The sequence below is a fragment of the Thermobia domestica genome, chromosome 5 (assembly GCF_964235325.1).
Source record: "Thermobia domestica chromosome 5, izTheDome1.hap1.1, whole genome shotgun sequence".
NCBI lineage: Eukaryota > Metazoa > Arthropoda > Insecta > Zygentoma > Lepismatidae > Thermobia > Thermobia domestica.
Window position 1 is genome coordinate 300,354,233 of NC_137458.1, and position 20,352 is coordinate 300,374,584.

The window sequence follows — 20,352 nt, forward strand, 5'->3', positions numbered from 1 at the left end:
TTTAGTTTCCAAATTAACGACCTTTGATAAAGTAACAGTCAGTTACAGAAATATCAGGAGAAAAAGAAAACAACACGTACGAAGGCAAATCGAAATAATTTTCTTTTGTTTTATGATACATTAATAAACAACCAGGTAAGGGAAAATGAATACTTTAACGTTTCTCGTGATTGATTTGTTTTATGTTTTTTTTTTTTCTGTTAATTTCTTGTGGCGTACAACTGCATTGCTGTAATTCAGTGACTGTAAATGATAGTTTGGATACAGTCGCTCTAGTTACTCTCTCTCAGTATGTATGCTTTTCTCTGGACACACATACACTATAGAATATAGATATTCCCAGACGTGGTTCCGGTTCTAAATTTAATTAACTATTGGTAACTCTATATGTTCCTTCTTAAAAATATGACGTTATATTATTAAAAAAAAATTCTTTATAATATACAGTGAAAATATTATTCCTTCTTCAAAATTGAATACAGAATATGGGAAGCGTATTCTATGCCGTCAAATATGGCACGTAGAGTAAATTTGTAACCAATAGGGTACAGATTTCTATTACCTAGGAACTTGGAAAAAAATGCTTGCATTTATGCCCTAAAGATATGGCAGAATATATCCTAAAATATATCTTGAAAAACAGGCATCTTTGGGGCTTCAAGAGGGGAGGCAAACATACTCCTGAGATTCTGCTTACATCGGAAAATCTTCCTCGTTCTCAAGCAAATATTCAAATAACGCTACTGCTCATAACCACGCAACTCCACATCGTACTAAAAAAAAAAAAAGCTGTATGTTTAGAGTAAAGGAAAAGAAGTCGTATTTTATGATAGGTACCAATGGTGATTGCAGGAGGTAGCTAGGGAAAAATTCTCCGGGGATCATATATCCGATTGCACTCAGTGTGGATTACCAGTGTTCTCCGGGTATCATATCTTAGATTGTACTCAATGAGGATTACCAGCATTCGCCGTGGATCATATCTTCGGTTGTATTCAATGTGGATTGCCATATTTTCGCAATAATACATTTATATCCCGTGGGATATGGCTGGAAATATTTTCCACAATATGCAACAAAGAAACTAGACACAGGTGCCTTTGCAGGGAAGAAAGAAACAGATAGATAGAAGCTGAGGCGTCGATTTCTTTCTTCAAAGTGAATGATCCTACGCCAGGTCGACCAATTTGACTCCTTCACACTGATTCCTTTAAATCTTGAGCTCCTCTGTGGCTAAGCGGTTAGCATATGCGCCTTTGGCGTGGGATACCTGGGTTCGATTCCCGGCTGGAGCTCATGTGGTTCGGATTCCACGTTAATCAGTAGATCCACATCTCATATAGCCTCTCTGCTGAACGGGACGTTAAACTCAAAATCAACTAAACTCCTTTAAATCTTGTTAGATAAGGCCAAATATTTCTTCTTTCGTTAATATCTATAATTTTAGGTTAAATATGTATAAGGATTCAGTTCTTGATAGAAAGCGAGTAAGGTCTGTCTTTATATTCAATTTGATGGAGGCCGCTACGGAAATCAATAAAGGAAATTGTGTGCACCTCCTTATGATTAGTTTTTCTGCATTCTTGATTTACTTTGACAACTTAGTAGCATTGTCAGTAAAGGTTAATTCGACTGAGAAGTTCTCAAAAGAGTATTGTTTGTTGTACAGTAGAACAAAAGTTAAAATAAATAAATCTTAACGTAAGAATAACAAAATTTAAATATTAAATGCTGATTTACTACTTCCAGGAGCAAGAAGTGGAAGAACGAATGCACGTGTTGGCTACATTGTTGTCACCGTTATACCGTACCTTGGCACCCGAAGCATTTAAGAATCAGACACAATTCGAAAGAGAGGCTTCCGAATGTAGACTGGGCTTCAAGCCAGGAAGACCCTTCTCTGGAGTTACAGCTTGCATCGATTTTTGTGCTCACTCGCATCGAGATCTCCATAACATGAACAATGGATGTACAGTGGTAAGTTGTTGTTCTCAATCATCAGGTCTTATATTATAAACTATAACATTATTATTTTTGTTCACGAATAGAGTTAGAAACTACCCAGAAATTTTGAGTGTGCCAAAAAATTCAATTTTTCTTCTTTTTTTCTTTCTTCGGAATGGTAAAAATCTTATTGGTAACTTTTCTAAGAGATTAGGGCTAAATTTTCAGGCATATCAGTTCACAAATATATCTTATGTTGCCTATGTTTTTCTGCTCCCTATATAATACATGAGCTTGTTTTTCTTACTGAGGTTTGAAATTCGATATATTCATAGAATCTTAACTTTCTTTGGGGGGCTGGGTTGACTCAGTGGTAAAGCGTTCACCTCTGGTGCCTGGGGTCCTTGGTTCGATCCCAACTCACACCAAGTGAGCTTCGTGGTGGACAAACACCGTCTGCGTGTGTTTTCTCAGGGTTCTTTCGTTTTCTCCTACTTTCTTCATTCCACGATTTTCTTCATTTCTCATCATCACAGTCTCCTTTAGCCTAGCCGGGCATAATCATGGGACGTAAAACCCAAAGATTTCATTTTTCTTAACTTTCGTTGAACCTAATTTCCATGCCTTTTAATGCCATTCAAATCAATGAGGGAGATCGAAGCTTCCTTTCCTTTATTCAACGGAATTATGAAAATTATGTATTGTCGCAGATGTATTCGCCGCTCACATTCTTTTATATGATAACACGAAGCTCAAATAGAATTCTTGTCACCCAACGCAAACTATAATTTTCAAGCTACCCTCCATTCTATAAATTACAAATGTATTGTTAACCGGATTTGCATTTGGATAGGAAACGCCATTATAGAAATTATATTTATATCTACTTCACAAGCTTTTTCGTCAAGAACATTTATACTTACAATTTTCGGAACCTACTTGGTCCCATCTTCAAGGAAAGATTGACTAAAACTAAAAAACACAACCGATAGTAGTAGTGCAGGAAGAAGGTACATTGGGATGGTAGAATTTATTGAGATCCTTTATGGTATGGTGCAATAATAAAACTCGAAGAGCTCATCAGTAGTTAGTACATTTCACCCATATCACATATGATGATTCTATGTAATCAGTGAGTCATCCGATTTTCTTCTTCGTCCTTTAGTTTCCAAGTATGGAAATCAGTGGCATACATAAAATTTTGTGAAGACGGGTTCAGACTCCCCAGGTTCAAATGTATTCAAACTTTTTGCCTATATCTTAATATAATAATTGGATTTTTATTTTCATAATATCTTGTTTGGAGGTGGGTGGGTTAAAAACCGTACTCCGCCTTTGCGTACACCACGGATAGAAGTTATGAATTAGTGTCCAAATGCCATGATTTATCTATTCTACCCGAATCAAGACTTGTTTTTTTACTTTCCTGTTTAACAGAGATTAACTCAAAGTACCTGACTTTCAATACCTGAAAGTTACTTTACCCGTAAGCTTTACCACATCAATTGTATGCTTACTGTCTTGATCCTCTTAAGTGTTTTATACGTATATTGGGGTGACAAAGGCAAATATTAATACTAAAGCCAAAAAAACTTTAAATTTTAAAGAATTGCTAGTGTCAGTGCTTTCAAAACATGCAGTTAACGTTATAAGAAAGGCAAATTCAGAAATTGGAATTCAGATTTTTGAGTCATTCTCCAGATATAAAAATGAAGAAATGAACTTAGATTCGAGCAGATTGGACACACACAGCTTCTGCTGATTCATAAATTTCGTACCTGGAAACAAAAAGAACAAAATAATTAACATGATTAAGGTAACAGATTGATAATTGGTGAAGTGTGATTATTCAAGCTTTACTGTATTTAAATTTCTTTCTGAATTTCATACATTTTAATCAGCTTTATCATGAACATGACAACAGAAAGTCTCCGAAAATCAGAGAATCCGTAAGCAGAACGCGGGCATCAATCCCACTGGGGACATTCCCCCCCCCCCAATATTTGTAAAACGTTTTTCTCCCCTTCCCCCTCCAGTTTTCCAAGTATCTTAGCTTAACTACTGTATGACCCAAAAGAGGCGCAACCATCTAGCAGTTTGCTATGTTCACAAAACAATATTAGACAAAATAAATATGAAAAAAAATAGCACAAAAATTTGTTTCCAATTGTTGAAAAAAAAAGTTCATCAGTTTTTGGCCTTATGAAGGTGAAGGTGGAGTAAACTGTGGAGTAATAAACTGTTCATTTAGATAGCAGACAGCAAAGCGAGTTTTTTTTTTTTTCTTTCTTTCTCAATAGAGCAGAAAACTTGTAATGTAGGTATTAGGTAAATCCTATTGATGAATTGAGTATACAGTATTTTTAAGTTTTAGTTTTTATTAGACAAAAAACTTCAAGAGATTGGTTTAAGGTCTATTATAGTTTTGCTGTATTGGTTTTGAACTTTAGTTTGAAAACTTAATTTTACGATTTTTCTTCTTTCTTTCTTTCATTCATTTTATGTTATGTCTATACGAGAATGGCAGAGCATAATTATGTCACATTTTGGCCATTTTCTGGTTTTTTGCTTCGGTAATTGGTCACACATCTATATGCTGGAAAACGTTAATAATGGCTTAATTAAAAATTCCCTGGTTTGCAGTATATATGTATATATTCGTTTTCACTAATCAACCGATAATATTTTAAGTGTAATTCGTAAGTATGTAATTTTTCTTATTCCGATGTGGATATCATGTTTTATCATTTTTATATGTATCTATATATATCTATCTATACAGAAAACAGTAGAGCAGAAGTTTTATCTCGTAGTCATCCTGAATTTGTTGCGCAATTATTATATTTTAATATTTTATTGTCACTATATTATTTTCGACTCCCCAACTACAGATATCATAATAAATTTAACAAGAAATCTGTTACGGTAGCTTGGGCAGAAACTTTTTTGAGTTATTCTAACATGTTTGTTATGTGAAAGGTATCAAAGGTAAACCTGTGTAAATAGGCATATAGGATTTTATATAAGTTAAATTATGGGTTGACTGTTGGATTTAAAAAGAGTCGGTTATGTTGCGTATTCTTGATGGACAATATGAAGTTGTGTAGATGTTAGTTAGATATTAGGACTTGGTATCCGTAACGAAAGAGTTGGTAATGAGTCTTTATGTTGTAATAAAAATTTAGAGAAAAAGATTTTTAATGTTTACATTCTGCAAATTATTGCTAAGTCTCTATGGTTGATATAAATACATTACAAACTCCAACATACAGAATACTTTGAGTCGCTAATAGTTAGAATTGAAACCCTTAATTGAGACCTGTTTCAACTAAAGAACAAAATCGTAAAGAAATTGATAATTTTTATTAGCACATCAAATTTTAGAACAGGTAACCCAGAAACAGGAAATACAAATGGCAAGTCAACCGTCAATTTATCTTAATATTATATTGATGTGTATCTTATTAAAAATAAATATTTTACTTTTATGGACGTTAATCAACTTTGTACTTGTTTTATTTGTTTAATGAGCTACTTGTCCAATCTACACGTGGTTCATCATCCGATTTCTAAGGAAGAAAGAAGAAAGAAAATCAAATTAAAAGTGAATCCTGCATGGATCCACCCTATGTGTAGATTTCTTTCAAACAGGCAAGATTTACTCTGAATCTTTCTCCCACACTTTTTTTTTTACTACTACTACTACTACCACGATTACGGTGTGGCCACACCGTTTGGCTTGAGTTCTTTGATTCGCAACTGGTAACACGTCTCCGTTTGGGAAATACCTCTAGAATTGTAATCCAGCCCTTGTTTAATTGACCCCTATTGAAATGCAATCTTAGGTTTTTAATTTGAATAAAAATGACTTTAACAGCAGCAGCACAGCAATACAAGGACGAAGTCTTCATGTGAATTTTACTTTTTTAAAAATAGCTTCATGTGACAGATTTTCCGTTAATTGCACTTTTATTTTCTTTGGCCCTTTTATTCTTCAAAAACCTGATGATGACGAACGTGTGGGTTCGAATAAATTTCCTTAGCAGCGAGTATTTTTGACTTTCACGTTGTGTAACTGTTCTTAATTTTCTCGTTGTAGCTGGATGATTATTTTTAATTACGAAGGGGTGATCAGAAAGTAAGGTTACAAAGCCTGCAGTGAAATATGTGTATGTATTATTTTATACAAACAATACAGCTAACAGAAAGTACGTACAGTAGGTTATTTTTCGACATAAGTCTCCATATTGGTTCAAACACTTGTCGCATCGTGGGATGAGTTTGGAGATTTCTCCTGGTAAAAATCATGTCCTTACATGTTCAGCCACATTGTCATGAAGTGTTTCACTTTATCGTCTGAAGCGAAGCGACGGCCTCCTAGGTGCTCCTTCAAGTGCGGGAACAAGTGAAAGTCGCTTGGAGCGAGGTCGAGGATGTAGGGAGGGTAGTCGATGATGAGGGTAGTCGCAAACTTTCGACACAACTATGGGACATGGTGATGAGACACTACCGTCTGTCCGTAAACCTCTACCAGCTGCCGGTGAATTTCAGCTGCGGTTACATATTTCGCCCACAGAAATCGAAGAACTGAGCAGACTTCTTCGCGAGACCAGTTTTTCAAACGAGTCGCCATTTGTTTTCCTATAAGTAGCGCCGTAGGTGATGGGTGGCTGAAACTCTGCAGAGTTGCCAACTCTATGTATTGAAATTATTGCATAGTCCTTGTAACTTTAGTTTCTGATCCTTCCTCGTATTCCAATGTTTGAAATATTTTTATGTTTCTAATGTTTATACTTGTGTTTGAACCCAGGTTGTAAGTCTAACGAAACATCGTGACCTATCTAAGCCAGATGATGAACAGCTCCATATTCTCCCTTTGTATATAATGGATGAGACTGATGAGTATGGGAGCAAAGAAGGGCAGGAAGAGAAGGTCAAGAGTGGAGCACTTGAAGTTCTATCAAAGTAAGTGGTTCTCGTGTGGATAGCAACACATAACATACATATACTCTTTTTCCTTAATCATCTACAGTAGGATGTTTACTTAGTAGGTATTTTAGTCATACAAAGCTGGTTCTGTACGATAGTTATATCTAAATCTCTCTTGTGAAGTAGCTAAGCTGTATTAACAAGGTTAACAAACAAAAACAAAAAACCCAGAAGTATTTGTGTTTTTTTAACATTTTGTAAGCGGTCACTCTGGTCTCTTGGCTGACTTTGCTAAATACTGCATGTCGACAAATCTTTCAAGAGGACAGGGTAACTTCGTTAGGTCTTTCCTGTTTTGTTTTTTTTTTTCTTGTGGGAGCATTTAAAAGTAGATGTATATGGTGGTAACCGAATATCGAGAAGCTAAAGACCAAATGAAGGGTAAGGGAAAAAAAGAATGACTGTCACAATAATTCATTTTCGAGAAAACGGCGTTTTAATATTGAAAACCGCGTAAAAAAGAACAGGGTTAGTCAAACTTTTGCCCCTTTTTACATGGACATTTCTATATCTGCGCATGCATGGCATATACAGTCAAATAGTACCAAGAGTCACCAACAGATAGGACAAGGCACCCGATAAAGCACACACATGGACATTCCTTGTTTTTTCCTCTTACCCTTCAAATAGGATAATTACTACGGTAATTTACTGGAGAGTTCCACGACTACCTTCGCCACCAGACTTAGTGAATACGAATGGCACTATGATGGCTGTTTTAAAATTAGAAGCAAGTCCAATAAAAGCTATGAAGTTGGCCATATCTAATTTGGCCGTTTATGTGCAGAACTATCTATATATACTGATACTACTATTACTCTGTAAGTTGGTCATTTTGTGAGTAACCAAGTGTTGCCAACGTAAAAAAAAAAATCCATTTGTTAGAAAGGTTAGGGAAGCTAGATAGCTTGGATAAAATGTTTGTAGAAAATTTAAAAAGCATGAGTGAAAGCATGGCCTAAACTAAAACAAAAAAGTAAAAGCATGACCGAACAAAGCATGAAAATATAAAGGAAATTAATGGCAGGAATTGCATGTCACTACTAATCTGTTTTCGTCGTGACAAATATAGCAAGAATTAAAAGTAATATGTAACTTCTAAGCTATTGGGCAAAACATGCTGAAGCTTTGTACCATGCAAATATCGGCAGGATGATTTTGTTTTGACATATTCCGTGTTACCGCAAGGTTAACAGTGTTGCCAACCCAACATAAAATTATATTTTTCAAATGACACTATGTCAGGTTTATTACATATTTCAAATCTATATATAAAAGAAAAAACTCAGGTACATACTAGTTTTGCAGTGTTGCAAACTAAGGATGCAACAGTATCGAAACACAGCACCGAAAAACAATTCAGTTTTGGAGGGTTGTACAATGGTAATTACGCACATGACACACACGGAGTCATACACGTAATGTGACGTATTTCCAACAAGTAGAAACAAAGTCACAAGAAATTAAAAATTCTACTTTTTTTTCAAAAGACTTTACTTCGAAAAAAGTATTTAAATAAGTATCACATCGAATTACGTAGATGATTTGCAATAGACATAAAAATCATAATGCCGTTTAGATCAATTTGATATATGATTTAAAAAATGGTCAAATTTGTTGTATTGCTTAAAATGGCGTATTTATAGGAACTTTTTAAAACAAGTTTTGATTTACTTCGCTTCTGTAACATTACAACAATCCTTTTTTCAATAAATTCTCGGAATTAGATAATTTTAAGCAGTGTTGCAAACTTTAACAGTTTTCACCATATCTCCAGAACGTTTTGAGATATCAAATTGGTGTAAACATTGTGATCTTCACATCTATTCAAAAGCATTTACACAATTAGGTGAGGTACTTATCTAAGCAGTTATTTGGAATAAGGGCTTTTGGAAAAGTCAAATTTTCAGTATCTTGTAACTTTACTCGTATTTATTCGAAATCCGTCATATTATGCTCATAGTATTATACACTAAAATACTTTGGATGTGCGATGCCCTGTTCGCTTCACTTGCGTTATTACTGTTGTAGAGACCACCAAAATTTTGATGTTTATATATGGCGTCCGTGGTTTGCAATATTGCATAACAAGTGTAGCATTTTACATTTTCTTTCTATATATAGATTTGAAATGTGTAATAACCTGACGTAGTACCATTTAAAAAAATAAAACTTTGTACTGTTGTCAACACTGTTAACCTTGTTGTATCACATACTATGCCAAATCAAGTGCTCAGCAATCATGGTCTTTTAAAAACATTGAGCTTTTAAAAAAAAGAAAAAAATAATAATACCAAAGTGATCTATGGCAATCAGAGCTTATGACTAAATGTGTATTTTGTGGAAGTCAAGTAAAGACTGAAAATAAATCAACGAACATTTGGAGTTTTCAAAGCATACACTAAGGGCATTTGTGACGAAGCAAGCCCTTGGTGAGTTGGTCTTTTACTGACTGAACGCCTCATCATTATTATAACATATTTATTGATTAAATAACATGTCTAAAAAGCAATCTAAATTAATTAAAACAACGCATTGCATAATGTTGACTTTATATGCGAACGTATTTGTAAATTAATCTGCACAGATATTAGTATTTCGGAATGTAATTTATAAAATAAAAAAAAAAAAATTAAAAAAAAATGATGTAGTAAAAATATAATTACAACCTTAAAAGTATGCACTTTCGCTGGAAAGCTTCATCAGATGAGGAGGGGACTGGCTCCGTTTTGGAATGTACGGTCTCTTAATAGAGTTACTAGGCTGTAAGTTGATAGTTTAATGCAGGATATAAATCGGTAGCAGAGCAAAGGGATACGAAGGAAAAACAAATCAAAACAGATTATTCCCTTGAAATGTGTTAAATACATCATTTCAACAGAAGCAGAATAAAGGGGTTCTCGCCTTTATCAATGCAGAAACTCTATTTTGCTATTTAACTTTCTTAAAAACAAGAGAACGCAATGGAGACAAACAACAAGCTCTTAAAATACTACTAGTTCTGTAAAACTAAAGATCGAGCAATGATTTAAAAAATATTGTTATCCTAATGGTCGTGTTAGTTAAGTTTTGACAAGGACATGAAGGAAAATTAACACACAAAGGAAAGAAAAGATGGTACTATCGGGCAAGTGATTATCCATTGCAAATACTGACGCAATGATGGAGACACTGTTAACAGATCATCTTACATGTTACGATGCTGCGTGAGGTCCGTGGTCTTCAGTTTGTTGCAATTTGTTGGTACTCTCTTCAGTATACATCGGATTGGATTGAAGTCCAAGTTCCGTAGCTTGGTCTTGATGCGACAGACGAGCTATGGTGTAGTTTTGGATTTCCACCCCTCATCATAGACGTCCGCAACCAGCAGAGACCAGAAATGCCCTGTATGGCATGCCTGTAGTTGAGTACGCTATCATCCAGTTAGTTGTTTTCCTGGTATAATGGCTGGTTGCGAGGTTTGGCCAATATATATATATATATATATATATATATATATATATATATATATATATATATATATATAGTTATCATCATGACGTTGTGTAATAATGAATTGAATCAACGTTGGTAGACCTCTTTTGGTGTACGTCTGTCGGCTCTGATTGCTGAATCATTAACACCCTTTGATGAAATGACCACCCATACCAATACTTCTGAAATTTTTCCTTGCTTTTGTAAAGTATTGAAGCTGAAGTCCCCATAATATGGGAAGTATAATATCCGCGATTTTTTTCGGCATTTCGTCTCCGGCAAATTCATCGTCCCAAATGATCATTGTATTAGGATGCAAAATGTCACGATGAAGTTTTCTACGCTTGTCTACTGTTATTGTAGCGAGTTGCCCTTCCGTATAGTGTGGTACTTTTTAACTAATTCTGGCCTATGGAACCGGGAGATTCAATGCCGCGTTCACAAAAGCTCTCCACTGACTTCTATCCTTAGCCAACTGGGTACTTTTTAACACTTGAAATATTTCACACCCATTGCAAATTCTGAGCAATTGTTCTGGAGACACGAAATTTGGCAGCCAGTTTCCGATTACTTGGCCCAACTCTAAAAATTTCTTCTGTTTCCTGTTGTCAATGTGGGTCAGTTCACCAGCGCGGCCATACCTTGGTAATTCTTCAATCGGGAAACCATTTTGATAGTATGGTATATGTCTTGTAACATGAAAAGTTCTCTTTCTGAAAATGCTTGACAATTCCCAGCACAGGCAGCTATCCAAGAAGGAGATACACACGTCGTCGTAATGCAACTCTTTTTTATCAACAGCATGCCGCTCTCATCAGCTTGCTCAATACGAAGCACATTATCTGTGGGCTTTGCAGTGGGTCAGTGATAGTGTTTTCACCTCTGGTACATGGGATCCTTGGTTTGATCCCAGCTCGCGCCAAGTGAGTTTTGTGGTGGACACACACTGTGTGGGTGGGTTTTCTCGGGTTCTCCTCTTTCCTTCCACTTTCTTCATTCCACTATTTCATTAGTTTCTCATCATCACCGTCTCCTTTAGCCTAGCCGGCATAATCGTGGGGTGTAAAACTTAAAAAGATTTCATTTCGTTTATTCCATTTAATTTTTATCTATGAAACTTTGATATACACGATTGACTCGCACTGTGTTTGTACGGTGACTACAGCCTTATCTCAATGGGAATGGGAAGTCACGTCGGTAAAAAAAAAAAAATAAATAAATAAATAAATAAATAAATAAATAAATAAATAAAATAAATAAATAAATAAAAAATAAAAATAACTTCAAACTTAGGAAAGAAAGCTTACCTAATATACTAATTTAAGTATACAAAAATCTGTACATTAGGAGTTTTCTCCTCTCGGTTTGAAGCAATAGAATTTTACTTTTTGCATATGTTACTGCTCTGAAGTATCGCCACTGTTTGATCTATAATATTTTTCTTTAAGAATGCATTTGCTTTTCATGTGCTTTTTATATCCTAACGAGACCATTTGGAATTCGACAGAAAGTTCCTAAAGATTGGTAGTTTTTAACCGGAACCCGAAAAGAAAAAAGATAAGTTTTTGTCAATCCTGGACGGGTGGCGGTCCTATTTAACCCTAGAGTATTACCGTGAAAAATATAGCATAGGAGTTACCGTGGAGTCCCTTTGAGATCTCAATTAAAAAGTAAATAATTATTGGTGTTCCGTACAGCAATTGTATACAGATGCATTTCATAACAATACTTTTATTTCATTGCACTTCAACTCAGACTATAACCTTCGACATCACTGACGTCATCCAAAATAGAAAAGAAATACTTGATGACCTCGTCACCAGATAACAGGCGCAACTACGACCCAGAATAGGCTAGTCATGTCATCTTCTTAGAGCTTTGCTAGAAGTAACGGAGTTTTAACTCTTTGAAACTAGTCACTTCGTTGTTCACAAGCTGTTCAAACATATAAGCAAGTTTCAAGATGTCTATTGCTTCAAACTGTAAACCTGAGGAAGAAAGAAATAAGGTCACAAACAATGTAGTGTAATGCAAGAAAACTTTTTTCCTACAACACACCCAACTTACTTTATTATGTCAATAATGAAGAAATTTTCAGGAAAAATATATTAGTAATTTCTGTCGTGTATTGAGCTATTAATTTTGCTCGTTTGGTAAGAAGAAAGAAAAAAAAAAAAAAAAAAAAGAAAAGAGAGAAATAAATTGATTATTTACATGAATATTACACTGAAGTCCTTTTACGACCTTAGTGGTAAATAATCACTTTTTATATAACAGCAAAACAGCAAGCGATATTTTGTATTCAATATATTAAGCATACATTGGGGAGAAAATACAAGAACAGACTTCTAAATACTCACGTTCCTTTAAGAGAGATACTATATTAAATATCTCTGGAGTCCCGCAAGGACCTCACAGTAGTATACAAGGGTTAAACCTCGAAATTATATCTAGTTGTGGAAAACTTTCTGTTTCAATGTAGTTCTGGGATAATAGGAATGAGTTGATTATTCTCTTTGTGTAAGCGTTATTTTATGCATAAAAGAAATTAGAGAATTTTGGAAGCAATTGGGCTAAGTATTGATTTCTGAGACATTTACTCTACGATGCAGCAAGCAGAATCTCAAAATCAAAATGGCTAAATTGTAACTTTTTTTTACAGAATACTTATGTAATAGACGAATATTGCTTGGTACATGATTGATTTGATTAATAACTGTTCTTTTTTGAAAATCAGCAGCTGTAATTGATGCATACTTTCTATTTAAATTTTATTTACTAAACTCTTTTGGTTGTTAGTATGACTTTTCTCTTGTTTTAACCACTGTTGTGTTTAGTATGTGATATATATCTGATTTAATATTTACTTTTTCATCAATTTTCAATTAATTTTCTTTTTTCCCCTCTGATTCTTATATATTAACACTTATTTGCATATTTTGTAGTTTAGTTTAATTTTTATGCTTGAGCCTTTTTTAAGTTTCCGCTTCTGTCCGCTTATTTCAGTGTACTAATGAATCCCATACTACTTAGCATGTGTTTTGCAGGTTCCCGTGCGAGGTACGGGTAAGAGCAGTCCCCCTGCAACCTTGTCGACGACATGGAAAGAAGCGCAAAGAAGATGAACCGGACGCTGTGATCGGGAAGAAGGATCCGTTCGCCAAACAAGCAACGCTAGGCGACAGACAAATTCAAGTGGATATGGGAATGTTAGATGGCATGGATGTACAAAGCTCGCAGGTGTCTTCGACGGTTTTGGACAGCCCTGTTTCCATGTATCAAGGGTGGATGTATCCTGACCAGAGGGGTGATATGTATGGAAATCCGGGTCTTCCAGCGTGGAGTCGGCAAGGTATGGGACGATGGGACGGCGCAGGTGGCGGTAACGGAGCCTGGATGCAGAATATGCATGGTGCCATGCAGTGTGGTATGGACAGTCGAAAACAAAGCTGGATCAACTCAGGGTGGAGTACGAGTGCTGACCCCAGTGCCATAGGACAGACCCACCCGTGTTTCGGGAATGCCTTCGGTAGTGACAGACGAGATGGAATGCTCAGTGAAGTGAAGGTAGACCCTGATAGCACAACTAATGGTTCTCCCATGAGAGACAGGATTTACTCACAGTATAGTTCGGGTCAGGTGAGCCCGCAGCAGTTTCATCACCAATCTTCTAGTCCTTTTGCGTTCCAAGCTACTCAGCATCCCCCATGGCAACAAAGTCAATTTTCACATGGCGGGCTGTATAGCTGTGCGCCGCAGCATTTATCAGGAAGTCCAGTGACAGTATCTCAAAATGGGTCCTGGCAGGCCTCTCAAACTAGTCTTCATTCCACCGATCACACGAAGGTTGTGTCGTCGAAACAAAAATCACAAAATTCATCATCTTCTTCTTCCTCTGTGTCAATGCCGTTAGCGGCAGCGGCCGGGGGAGGAGGTGGAGCTACTAGTGGAAATATGCAGGACAATAGTGTTTTGGGACAAGATGTGACCGCGAGATCACCTTACCCTCCAGCGTCTCCACTTTCCCAGCCAACCGACAACCATGGCCCATTGCAGTCATCCCCTGATACGTGCCTTCATCAGAGCAACCATCAGAAGGTACCTGAAAGATCGATGTCAGTGCCTTTGCCCGTAGCCCCTTACTCCACGCGTTGGCCACCCGATCGGCCGCAGTCGTGGGACTACCCCTCACCAACGTCTCAGGCGTCTCCATTCCGCATTCCCAAAGGCAGACCCCCGTCGAGAAGCAACGGCCATCACAGTTCATCATCTTCCTCAGCAGCAGCCACCTCGGCGTCAGCCACGGCTACAGCGGACGTGGCATGCTCAACGTATTGTAAAGGTTTCGCTAAGCCATACCCACCCAATGACTCCCGACCGCTAAACAATCAATCATCAACGAGAGAATCTTGGTCCAGTGATGCCTCTCCACAGCAGCAGCAACACCAGCAATCATCCAAATCCTCCTGCTCTGGCTTACCGACTTCCTATGCAGGCCAAACTCAATATACTCCGACCACTCAGACGAGTGGCAACAATAGCTGGTACTCTAACAACCGATCCCCTGTTAACCAGCTCAGTCCGAACTCCGGGACGACCACTAAGCAGAGAAGCTGTAATGATCTGGATAGTTGTCCACCCTCTGATCTTAACAGCGTTCCACAGGAAAGGCAAGAAGTCAAACATGAGATTACTCAAGGAATTTGGAATGATGATTCGAAATTTAAATGCCCAGATAATTATCAGATGAATGCGCATGCCCAGTTACCATATCCTGGAGCCTCTACCTTTGTCCCACAAAATAACAGTAATCCATTTGCCCAGCTGAATAGCTGCTCCTCTTACACTTATTGCCCCTCAAATACTTTTGTTCATTCAATGCCATGCAACCTACCCAGTGGTACCACTTGCCCAGTGTTTCCTGATGGCAAAAATTACGGATGGAACGAAGCTGCGTATATGGAGAGAAGCCATGCTGCCAATGCAGGTCGAATGAATTTTTACCAACATCAACAGGGAAACTTCGGTGTCCCAGACATGAACGCGTCCCTGCAGGCGAAAAGAGAAAATCGATCATCTTGTTATCATAATCCATTCGGATACCAAGGCACGGATGGTAGAATGTTTCCTGGACAGTTTCCGGGTGTCCATGGTATGCCAATGAAGTGGGATAGATTCGATTACTGCCCTCCGCCCTTTTTCCCAGTGACAGGAGTTCCAGAACATCGTTCGGAACCGATTGGAGAGGTCACTGATTACTGTGACAATGAAGAATGTTTTAAAGATCCTCAAATGGGTGGAGTGGCCATTGCTTTGGGTCATGGCTCTGTTTTGTTTGAATGTGCAAAACACGAGTTACATGCAACATCAGCCCTGCGACGGCCCAACCGATTGCATCCAACCCGGATTAGCCTTGTGTTCTACCAGCATCGGAATTTAAACCGATCCAAACATGGCTGGGAAGAGTGGGAAGAGAAGATGAGGTTAAGGAAAATGGGTTCGGGAAACGGGGAAGTACCCCCTGAGAAGCCCCTTACTTATACATCACAGTTCCTGATGCGTGCCGCTACTCTAACTACAACAACGTGGACAACGTTGTTTCCTATGCATCCATGTATGGTAACGGGGCCTTATCAAGAGGGGGGTGCTGTAAGTTAAGTACATTTTTTGTCACATGTGTGTGTAAGATTATATATATATAGAAACATATACATATTATTTTTATCTCTTTATATATATATATATATCTTTCGCTGTCTGTTGAAAAGAGGCATTAATAAAAAAAAAAGAACCTGTTGCTTTTAAATCGGTCTTTTCAGCTTGTTAGAGATTTTTTTTTTAAGCAAAAAAATTAACGTTACATTTTCTCGGTAAAAGAACAGGCATAATCTTGTTGCAGCGCATAATAAGGCTGAATTTTACCTTTAATATACTATAAAATGTATTTTTTGTTGGCATTAGCGTATATAATAAAACAAATGTAAAATAATGGTAATTTAAAAATAAAAAAAAAATAAAATATTGGTGTCTTTGGTAGTATGCTGTTTGGGATGTCAGGTGATGTGCGTGTGTGTTTGCTGTTTGGTATTCAATACAGAAAAATCAATTATTTCTTTTATAGAAAAAAAAAATGTAATGTAAAAAAGAAAATTAGACATCACCAGCAGCGAAAAAAAAATATATCCGTACTTTTTTTGATATTACTAAGTGCTTACAAATTGGGTTTGGCAGAATTTTTTTTTTTTTTTTTAATCTTCACGAAAAGTCAAGTGTAAACTTGCCTGTTTATTTTTGAAATAGTAATTTTGAAAAAAAAAATAACATCACATTAACTGCCACAGGTATTAGTAACTTTTTGTTTTCTGTTTACTATAAAGAAAATGTTTATATATATATATATGAGTCGATTTATAAAATGGAAAGTCATGGACAATTATTACTACCTGAGTCCACCAGTCATTCACAACGTAGCTAGTCCATCCCCAGGTATTAAAAAAAATAATATTAAAAAGATATACTAGAATAATAATGAACTAAAGATAACTACAGTTTTTTTTATATATATGATCTCGCCAAGTAAAAGAAATAAATAATGAGGCCTTTTGAGGAGCTCTGCTATTTCCCTGATCAATGTTTTAAAGCTCAAAGTTTAAAAGAAAAAAAAAAGACGTAGATGTGTGCATTTTATTATTATTATTATTATTATTAATTATATTAATATTATGAAAAATAGAATGATTGGTAAAAAATGTTGTCTATACTTTTACATTTTTATGATTTTATTATTTGTATTAAGTGAAATTGAATGTGGTTGATTGTAACGGGGAAAGAGCTTCTCAAAAGGTCCCCCTATATCTTCTAAACAGTCTGTCATTTATTAAGGTTATTATTATTATATTATTTTTGCCACTCCCGTATTTTTTTTTAATTGTGAATTTTGTGCGTGCGTGTGTGTGTGTGTGTGTGTACGTTTTGTGCGTTTGCGAGCGTGTGTGTTTTGTCACTATTTTGCGAGTGACGTGCGTTGTTAGTATTTGGAAGTGAAAAAAAGAAAAAAAGACTAGTATTTGACAATATCTACAAGTGCTAATTTATATAATTATTATTATATTGTAATTGTACATAGAACCGCCGTGTATGTTTTTTCAAACTGTCCCATTCCCCTGTCTCTCCCCCCTAGTTGATGATTGTGCCGTTTTTGATGTATCTATTTATTAATTAGACTTTTTTTTGTGATCGTCCATTATTATTATTATTATTATTATTATTCCTCAGAAGAACATAGCCAGTGATTTTTTAATATAAAAGAAGAAACAAAGATAATTTCGTAATGTAGTTATAATATATATATTGTGCTCATGAAACTGCAATGATTTTTTTAAAAGCTAAGCAAAACATTTTTTGTAAAAAAAAAACTTTAAAAAAAAGGTGTATAAAAAACAATTCTGTGTGGTAGTTTTTGAGGCTGTGTCTTGCAATAGAGCAATAAAATGATACATTCGGATATTTATAAAAAAATACATATATATATAATAAATGTACCACATTGTTTTAAAATTATTGTTGTCTATATGAGTTCGCAAAATTTAAGTTTTTATTTTAAAATTTCTCCAACCATAAGAATGTAATTCTCTATTGCAGAACACTAGCATTTAGGCAGTTGTAAGATGCTCAGAAGCAAGTACAATTTTTAACAGTCGTAAAAGAATACATGCATACTTGTACATGTGAAAGTTTTTTATACATGATTCCTGAATGAACAAAACAAGAACAGAACGTACTCCTTTTTTTATTTGTATAAGTCGTCAGCGTTTTAGTCAGTAAATAATACTAATAAAAACTAGATAAAAATGACGTTTAAGAGATACATAGATGATAAATTCAAAATATGTATGACAGCTTACATATATATATTATATATCAAGTGCCAAGAATCTTTGTAACCTAGCGACGTAGTTGTAAAATCTGTGTATTCCTGCCCTGATGCCTTTTGAGTGATAATTCGAGTGCTTCAAGATGTAATTCCATAACAGAAAAAGAGAAGAAAGAAAAAAAAACTATGTATCTCTTAATACGAACAAAAAAAAAAAATAATTTTTTATAGAAAAATACACCTGGAATTGGTTTTACTATATTTTAAAAAGAATATGCGTCTCCTTCCATAATGATTTTTAAGAAAAACATTCTGAGAAAAAAAACAAAAAAAGTATATATATAATATATATATAAAATAATATATATAAGAAAAATACTGTATGTTGCCTTGCTGGATGGGATAAATGAGAAATTGTGAAGCAATTGTGTTTGTGTTAGTGTTGTGTGAAACAGAGATAAAAAAAGGAAAAAAGTAGTTGAAAAAAAAGAAATAGTACAATATCCGATTTTTTCACATGAATATATAAAAAAAAGTATATTTATATACTTTGTATATATATTTTTGACACTTTACCGTAAACATGAAGGAAGACGAATGCATAAGTGAAACATGTAATGACCCAACCTTCTCCAGCATTTGGCAACGTGAGTTTTTTGCTGTACAAAAGAAAGATTGAAAGAAAAAAAGTACGATGTGGCAGTTTTTTATTCAGGGATTTTTTTTTATGTTCGATGACCAAATATAACTCATAAAAGCCAAGAAGCTCTCGCGTGGAGTCTTACGGCTCTGTTTATTCTGCATTTAGTAGTAGTATATATAAATATATATACATATATGATAGTATTAGGCGAGAAAAAAAATCATGCATAATTGTAATTGTTTTATGTGAATATAGCTCCACTTTGTGAATAACTTGCGCATTATTTATTATATTTTTCTTCCTTATAAATAGAACCCCTATTCTAGGTAGTACACATTTTCAGGTAGTGTGACCAAATATACAAGGTGTTTAAAAACAATACAGACAACGTTTAGGAGGTGATTCCTGACACCAAGATAAGACAAAAAAGTATAGACCAATCTGGGTGCAAAAATCCGTCATTTCGGAGTTATAGGCTGCCGAAAACTTGAAAAACTTAACTTTAAAGGACCATACTTCCAAAACTATGGGATCTATCGTAATCGGATCAAGGTTTCACCTAGGATTTAGCATGTGCCTTATCCAAATATCCATGTTTCTGAATCCTGCGGTACTTTCGCAATAATTTTATAGAGGTAGTTGGTGAGTACTTCAAATTATATGCCCATAGCCAAACTCCCTGTATAAAAATTGTTGTGTAAGTACCACAGGATTCTGAAACATGTATTTTTGGATAGCGTACATATTAGTTCCTTAGTGAAGTCTTGATTCGACTACGGTAGGTTTTATAGTATGGGAGCTATGGATTTTTAGATTTCATTTTTTCATGTTTTCTGCAGCCTATAGCTCCGAAATGACGGATTTCTGCACCAAGGTTGGTTTATACTTTTTGTCAGGAGTCACCTCCCGAATGTTGTCGGTGCTGTTTTAAAACACCCTGTATAGCTACAGTGAAGTCCATATTATTCGAATCTCAATACACTTATCCCTTGCTTTTACGGACCGCCTTAATGGATATCGGAAGTAGAGAAAATCTGGAGCAGCTGATTCAGTTTCAAAGTACTGATTTTAAACTAAAAATGTTAAATATTGTGTAAAATGTGTATATATGTGTATTGTCTCCCGTTCAACACACAGGCTATATAAAACTTGGATCTACAGTTGAACGTGGGATTCAAAAGAAACAAGCTCACCCCAGGTATCCCGGGCGGAAGGCGCGTACGATAAGCATAGAGGTACGAAGGCATTGTCGAGATTGGATAGTATGTTTGATTAAACATAGTAATGACTTATCTCTTGCTTTCTTTATTTTTCGTAATATTATTGTAGATATTAGTCACTGCAGACAATATCGGCAATTACGAATAATCTGCAGCATCAGAAGCCTTTTGCCGTTTCTAGTCCGTTAAAATGAGGGATCAGTGTAATC

General features: G+C 35.6%; 1 protein-coding gene across 8 annotated transcripts in view; it reads left to right on the plus strand.

The window, feature by feature from the left end:
* Tet (Ten-Eleven Translocation (TET) family protein) overlaps window positions 1–16,245 on the plus strand; it is a 327,152-nt gene extending 310,907 nt beyond the window's left edge. For all 8 annotated transcript variants that reach the window (XM_081760368.1, XM_081760372.1, XM_081760371.1 and 5 more), the window contains 3 exons: window positions 1,750–1,977; window positions 6,755–6,909; window positions 13,455–16,245. In XM_081760368.1, coding sequence (XP_081616494.1) covers window positions 1,750–1,977; window positions 6,755–6,909; window positions 13,455–16,065 — 2,994 coding nt within the window. In that variant the 3' untranslated portion in view covers window positions 16,066–16,245. The remainder of the gene's footprint in view (window positions 1–1,749; window positions 1,978–6,754; window positions 6,910–13,454) is intronic.
* Window positions 16,246–20,352: the final 4,107 nt, after the last annotated feature.